The following is a 7500-nucleotide window of genomic DNA, read 5'->3' as shown; positions in this document are numbered from 1 at the left end:
CATGAGATATCTGAGAACATGTCTGGGAATAAAATAATAAAAAAAACTTTTTAAAAAGGTTTTTTTTTTTTTTTTCACTTGAAATCATCATTTAAATTTGGTGATTAGTAATGAAATTTACGTCAATATTCACAAATAAATAAAAATACAACATAACACATGAGTTATATACTTTTAGTATGAGTTGTAGACTTTTTATAGTATTTTAATGGTTCCTTAAAAAATTCTGATTGTGTGATAGCATGGAAGAAAGAAAATATATGGTTAGAATGACATAAATGGCATGCAAATGATGACAAATGTTTATTTTTGCATGAACTATTATTTTAACCCTATAAAGCCTACTGTAGTATATTTCTAACACCTGTAAATTTTCAACATGATAAAAAACCTGTTGCACTCAATCTACTACATGCCTTCTGTCGTCTAACTGATAGTTTATACTTTTTAAGAAGGTAAAAGGCCATTTGTAAATTTGTAATTGTAAAAATGTCCACCTTCAGCTAGTGGTTCATGTATTTTTTTTTTCTGTAAAATCTTTCTATATTTTTATAAAGTAAGCATAAGAAAAACTTTTATATTGTTAGTAATATATCAAAATGAACACTTACTGGACTGAAGCAACTTTGGCTTACTTGATTATCCAGACATCATTTTTTTGAAAATCATGTTCAAATGTGAGTCTCAAATATGATCATCAGGCTTTTGCAAAACGTTTATTTGTTCATCTCTCAATCATCATTGTATTGCATTGCATTATACGTTTTAAAACTACAGAGTTTGGATCATAAAACTAAGCATTTAAATATCTTATTGAGACATATTATTGGGAGATATAGAGCGACAACTGATATTTATATGCATTTTATATCAGTAGTCTGCTATACTGTTAGATCTCATTGATTTACATTACAAGCTCAGAATTTCATCTTATTTTTGGCCATATAAATATTAGCATCTACACCAAATTGCATATTTTTACTCAGTTTGGGCCTCTGAAAAAAATGTTGATGATGTATAAGATTGATGTATAAATTATTATAGTCAAAAAAAAAAAGGTTCAATAAACTGTTTTTTCAAAATATTAAACTTTACAGACTATTATTTAATTCGTCAGGCTTAAGCCCCTGAATTACTATCATAGTGCCCAAGTCTTCTGCTGTGGTAAGCTGACGCGACCCGCACATTGTTGGTAAAGTGCTTTACTGACAGGAAACCCCAACACTCGCACACAACATTAATATTTAGATCACCCTCTGGGTAGACACAAGAGAAAATATCTAGCCTGTAATCGCTCTAAATTTATCCTTTCCATCTCCTGCTTTCTTCCTCCATCCCTGCTTCTCTCAGTCGCCAGCTCTTGAAGCATAGGTTCGCTTTCATTTCCCCCCACAGATGGAGTCGCACTCAGACTTGGACGTGTTCCTTTTTTGTCTCTCTCTTTCTTCCTCGGATCTCAGCAGGGACCTGGCAACTCTCTATCCTTCCGTCTCACTCTCAGCTCATCTGTTTCTGTGCTTTTGAGCTCACAGACGCGGATCCCCGTCCTCAATGCCAGGCTGCCAGCGCTCATCATACTGAACAATCTCCTTTCCTGTTAACTGACTGAATCCAGTTCAGACGTCCTTAAAAGTCCAGCATATGTGCATCTGGTGCTGTCTATAGGATGATGCATAAACTGGACATGAACAGACGATACTCTCAGGAAACAAAACCGGCAAACGACATCTCCTAAATATCTCAAATGTGTCTCCTCAACTGGTTTTGCTTCAGGGCCCAGAATAGTAGTGAACTAACACAGTAGTAAAATTGCTTATGTGCACAAATGTAAACTAAAATGAAATGTATTAAAATCACATATTTACACAAACGCATAATGTCATTAATTATTTTAATAATTATTATCAATTAAAACCAATTAAAATATTAAATATTAAATATTTTAAAATATGAAATAATAATACATTTGTTACATCTGAAGCTTCTTTCCCTCAGAAAAACATCCCATTACAGTCTTAAAAAAACGGTTCTTTATTGCCATTGATGGTTCCATGAAGTACCTTTAACATCCATGGAACCTTTCCATTCCACAAAAGGTTCTAAGAAAAAAGGTTCTTCTAAGAATGTACCATTGAAAGGTACTTTGGGGAACCAAAGAATGGTTCTTTAAGGCATCACTTCAAAAACCCGTTCTGGATCCTTTTGTTTTAAGAATGTATAAAAGATAAATGTGCTATGTTAAATGTTCTTGTAAGAGCTTTCTGTGTCACTCCGCCCCCTTCCTAATTTAAACAAACCACACACGTCCATATATGTGTGCGTGCAAGTGTTTGTGATTCTCCAGGTCTCCTCTGGGAGTGTTATTCACACCTTCATTCTAGGCTGGAGCAGATGAAAATGTGTGGTGACGTGGGCCGCTGTTATTGATTTTGGTAGACCTTGTGCAGCGGGGGAGGTTACGTAAGAACAGGCAATTATACCTTGGACTTATGGGAAGAAGGAAACGTCCTGAATGTCCACCTGGATCTTCCTCAGCGCTCTGAACACTGATTCACACGCCTGCAGGTTTCAGCCATTCAGCTGATCAGGTCTGCCTGCTAGTCCTGATGATTGTGTTTGGTTGTGACACACACTCTCGCAGATTTCATCCACTTGTTTTCAGCTGTAGAGGCTGTACTATATATTTGAATGTTGAGCAGCGAGCTCATTGGCTACCGATACAGGAGAGAACCAATCAGCTGCCATGTGATAATGATGTCATTAGGTCAGACTGAGTTAGACCTATCAGACTGCGCCATCTAGAGTTTCATGCCAGAACTCTGTATATATTACATTGGCAAACTACCATTGCTTTTCAGACACTCATTTAGATTTAGTCTCACATAGCCAGACTTTTGACCGTCTGATCCACATTGCAGCACATTCTGGCCAAGAATCGTTTGCTTTAAGACGGGAACAAACTTTCTGATTGTTGTTTACAATGACTTGTTCAGATGCAGGTAAATCTGAAATCAGATACAACCCAAAAAGCACAGCTGAATAATATAAAGATGCTCTCAAGGACACTTGGCTTGTTTACTTGCGACTGTCTCAAACAAAACTGCTGAATATCTTTCAAAGACGCGATGGCACAAACCTCACAGACTTTGGCAAATGCAGCGATTTCTTCCTTGGAAGCCCTCATAGTAGCAGACTGGGAACTTGTAAACATGATATTGTTTCCAAGTGAACTGAGACAGATTCACAGAATTGTGTAAAGCATAGTTCTCAAGTGGTTTTAGTTTAGTGCCTAGACCTGGTTTGATGCTCTTGGAAGAAAATACACATTTTAGGAGACTTTTTTGCCATATTTGCCTTGCTTTTAGCATATGACACATGAATTTGTTTCAAATGACTAGACGTTGATTGAACACATAGCCTCTGATGTCAAAAACAAAGTCTACACTGCAAAAAAAAAAAAAATTCTCAGTATACAGTACGTCTTTCCACACACACAAAAAAATAAAAACATCCTTAAAAATAAATTCACTAAATAATTAATAAAAATGTAACATATACTTTTATTCAGCAAGGATGCATTCATTTGATCAAAGGTGACAGTAAAGACGTTTATAATGTTTCAAAAGATTTATATTTCAAATAAATGCTGCTCTTTTGAACTTTCTTTTCATAAAAAAGAAAGAAAAATCATGGTTTGCACAAAAATATAAAGCAGCACAACTGTTTTCAATACTGATAATAACATTTTTTCTTGAGCACCAAACCAGCATATTAGACAGTCTATATACTGTATATAAACACACCAGTTGAGAACCAGCTGATTTTTGCATAATTTTTGCCATTTTTGCAGACTTATGCAACTTATGCATCGTTCTGTGAAGTGTCTTTTTGCCTGAGACTAATAGTATAATCACAGACAAGTTTAAAAGATCAAATTTTATTCGTATGTTGACGTATTATTCACCAGGAAGCTAAAAAGAAATAGTCTGGCTCATATTTAACAGTCAACTCTTTATTTAGCAAGGACAGTTGCATATTTCCCTAAACGCCTTCCCACAAACTCATGCATACTAAGACCTAAAATGGGCAGCAATTCATTTTAGCTCCATTCCATAGTATGACTTCCACTGAATGTATTTTTGCAAATACTTTATGTAATTCTGCATTTGTGCATATAAACGCATAGAAATTAAAGGTGTCTTACCTGTATATGATACAGGCACAGTCTCTGCAGGTGCCACAGTTCTCAGTGTCCTGTCCAGTTCGGTATGAGTGTCTTCTGAAACACACACAAGAAAACAATTACCAGGGGTTTTTAAAACTGTGAGCGTGTTGTAATGAAAGAAGACCTAATAACTTTAATGCTATTGCTGACAGACAGCATAGATTGTTTATTGCACAACCTAAAGCATGTAAAGTATGTTGAATCAAACGCAGCTGAAGCAGCTCATGTTCGTGGCGTCTTTGATGAATGACTCTTGTGAGTGTCTGACAGTTATAAGAGTGAGTCACACCTAACAGGACTATACTATCATTCTGCTTCTGCTTAATTAAAACCCTGTTGTTAGTGTGTGTTTATATATTGCGAATGTGAGACAGAAGGCATATTCTGAGAATGCCAAGTTTGCATTATTTGCATGCAGGTATTACAGATATCAGGAAGTCAACTTACAAATGGATTCGTTATAGTTGTCTCTGCACATTAAGGCCTGGTTTCACAGGGCTTAGGTTAAGCAAGGTTTAGGCCAGTTAGGATATTTAAGTAATTTTTATAAACATGCCTTAGGAAAAAACATTACTGATGTGCATCTTGAGACAAAACAAGGGCACTGACATATTTTAAGATCAATCAGTGCAAGTTTCTTTCAGTTGAAACAGCTCAGATTTACATTTTAGTCTGGGACTAGGCTTAAGTCTTGTCTGTGAAACTGGGGGTAAGTATTTTGCATTTAGTACCTTTTAAGAGCTCTTCTTTTTACACTATATTACAGCAATGCATATGATTTCACACTGAAACCAGGTGCTGCTAAATAAAAGCATGTGGCAGGAAGACTATATGCACGCATGCATACATGTCACATACGGTGCCTGAGTCTCACATGGGATAACAATGCTAGCCTGATTTAGCAGCTCGACACAATGAGGACTAATTACACATCACAGATTTCCGGAATCTTCCTCCTCGCCTTCCTCGACTTCTGGAATTTAAAAGCTGATGGTAATCCTGAGGCTCTCGAGCAGCGCTTAAATAATCCACAGATGGGAATCAGTCATAGAGAGGCTTTATGTGAAGATCTTTCATCTATTTTTTTTAACCAACATGCTTTATATTTAGAATAGCCTGCACTTTACACAAAACATTTATCTGTGACGTGCATCCATCCATCTATCCATCCTTGTTATTTTAGTATAATTTATTTAGCTTCTATTGTTTTTGTTTTCATTTTAATTTTATTTTGCATTTTAGGAATTTCAGGGGTTTTTTTCTATTAAGATTTTATTCATTATTTCAGTTTACCAAATTCTGTACTCCAACTTCAGTTTAGTTCACTTTGTTGCCAACGGAACATTTCTACTTTCTATTACTAAGTTTATACTAAGTTTTTTAAAAGTTACATTTTTTTTAAGTTTTAAGCTTTTCATAACATTTTTGTCATTTATTTCAGTCATTTGTTTTATTTTAAGTTCTGTACTTTAACTTAAAATTTATTCCGCTGCCAGTGCAACATTTATACTTTCTTTTTAAGTTATCTAAGTTTAAGCTTTTCATCGGGATTTCAATTTTTATATTTTATTTCAGCTCTATTTCAATTAACAAAAACTACCGTTAATATTTTGTCTTATTCTATATGTATTATTGCTATCTATTTATCTATCTATCTATCTATCTATCTATCTAGCCATCTGATTTTATATGCATCTACGGTGTATTAACTGCAGAAGTGACAGCTTTAACATTAAAGTAAAATGTTTTTAAAGGTCATCAGTCTTGCTCTCTCCTTTTCCTTCTCACATGCAAACACTCACACACACACACGATCAAGGCAACAGTCTCATTAAAAGCTGGTTAAAGTCTCACCTTAATTAATTCACTGGGGGACAGCCTAGTCATTTGTCATCGACACAACAAAGCTCCCGTGTGTGTGTGTGTGTGTGTACATCTCTATTCTCATAATGTGAGTAGCCAAAATAAAAGAGGAAAGTGATGAAATAATCAATAGTCCTAATGATTTAATTCCCCAGAAGACGTGACCTTTGAATTGAAAACACCAAACAAAAGATTTCAACTATTTGACAAAATATAGCCACTATTACCTAAATAAATATATAAATTAACCAACCTCAAAGCCAATCAGTCATAATTGGTGGTGCTATTGCTCATTAATATTTGAACAACATTATAATTTAGTGTCAAACTCATCAATCACAAGACATAAAAAAAAATTAAGAAATCTTTACCAAGAAAAAACAGGAAAAAAAGATATGCATGGCCTCTTAGGGATTCTGGACATTAGACGGTGCATTAACCAAAAATAGTAATTTTACTTATTCAAAATATTGTCATTTTAATAAATGAAATATAAGGTATCTGGTCAATTGTGTTTCCCTACTAAACTCGGGATGGAAAGTGAAGATAAGACATGAAGGACAGTTCAAATCCTGCTGCTGTTTAAAGACATACAGTATGTGCCTTATAAATACTAATAAACAGCAAATATGCTAGTAATATGCATGCTAGGCAACTTGTAAACAGCTTGTTAACAGTGAATAGTGTTCTCTTAAGTATTACAGATATCTGTTGGTCTAACATGTTTTTTTTCTTCTATAGTTTCATATAATTCACTCAAAATGTCTGGGATGTTGCTTTTTTATAGTGCTGTAGCATCACGATGGCAACTTGTGCACAAGCACAAGTGACAATTTTGCAATACAAATTACTTTTCGTAAGTTTCTTTACAGTCTGAAAGAGGACAAATGCTTGATTAAGAAAGGTGACAAAAGCCAAACGAGGCAGGAGATTGATTAATGACATATTCACAAGAACATCTGAAAATTACCCCAAGTGTTCTTAGATCCATTTTCTGAGATGACCTTTCAGTGTTAATTACTCTGAGAGGGACGCTGTGGGGATTTAAGTGTAAGGTATTTTCCAGGTTAACTGAATACAGCGGTTTAAGATTCATATAGAGCAGATGTTCATGTTTTTACATTGCTATTTTACATACTGGTGCTCAATTGATTCATACAGATTTTACTTGAATCTGTGATGTATGTGCAGTCATTTCATTGCCACAACAATTTGTAAATCAGCAAGAAATCAAAACTGACACTGTAAACAAATTTTTTAAGTTACTGGAGTATGTTTTAAAAGAAAACACTATTTCAATCTTCCTACTTCAAAATTTCACATTTCATTCAATGGGTTACTTGTCATTTCTTTGTAAAATTGTGTGGAATTTACTAGCAATTTCTGAATGAAAAACATTTTCCAAAGAAAAA

The 7500-nt window shown here is 34.6% G+C and overlaps 1 protein-coding gene across 3 annotated transcripts in view; it reads right to left on the bottom strand.

The window, feature by feature from the left end:
• The window catches only part of LOC107748063 (mucin-5AC-like), a 101997-nt gene that overhangs the window by 64625 nt on the left and 29872 nt on the right, over positions 1-7500 (bottom strand). For 2 of the 3 annotated variants that reach the window (XR_001640876.1, XM_016562719.1), the window contains exon 2: positions 4205-4279. Coding sequence is in view for 2 of the 3 variants with exons in the window: in XM_016562719.1 (XP_016418205.1) it covers positions 4205-4279 (75 nt within the window). In the remaining variant the exon portion in view is untranslated. The remainder of the gene's footprint in view (positions 1-4204; positions 4280-7500) is intronic. The other variant, XM_016562720.1, reaches the window with a different exon arrangement.

The sequence above is a fragment of the Sinocyclocheilus rhinocerous genome, unplaced genomic scaffold (assembly GCF_001515625.1).
Source record: "Sinocyclocheilus rhinocerous isolate Xijiao unplaced genomic scaffold, SAMN03320098_v1.1 scaffold2063, whole genome shotgun sequence".
In the NCBI taxonomy this organism is placed as follows: Eukaryota; Metazoa; Chordata; class Actinopteri; order Cypriniformes; family Cyprinidae; genus Sinocyclocheilus; species Sinocyclocheilus rhinocerous.
This window is presented reverse-complemented; position numbering and strand designations above follow the sequence as displayed.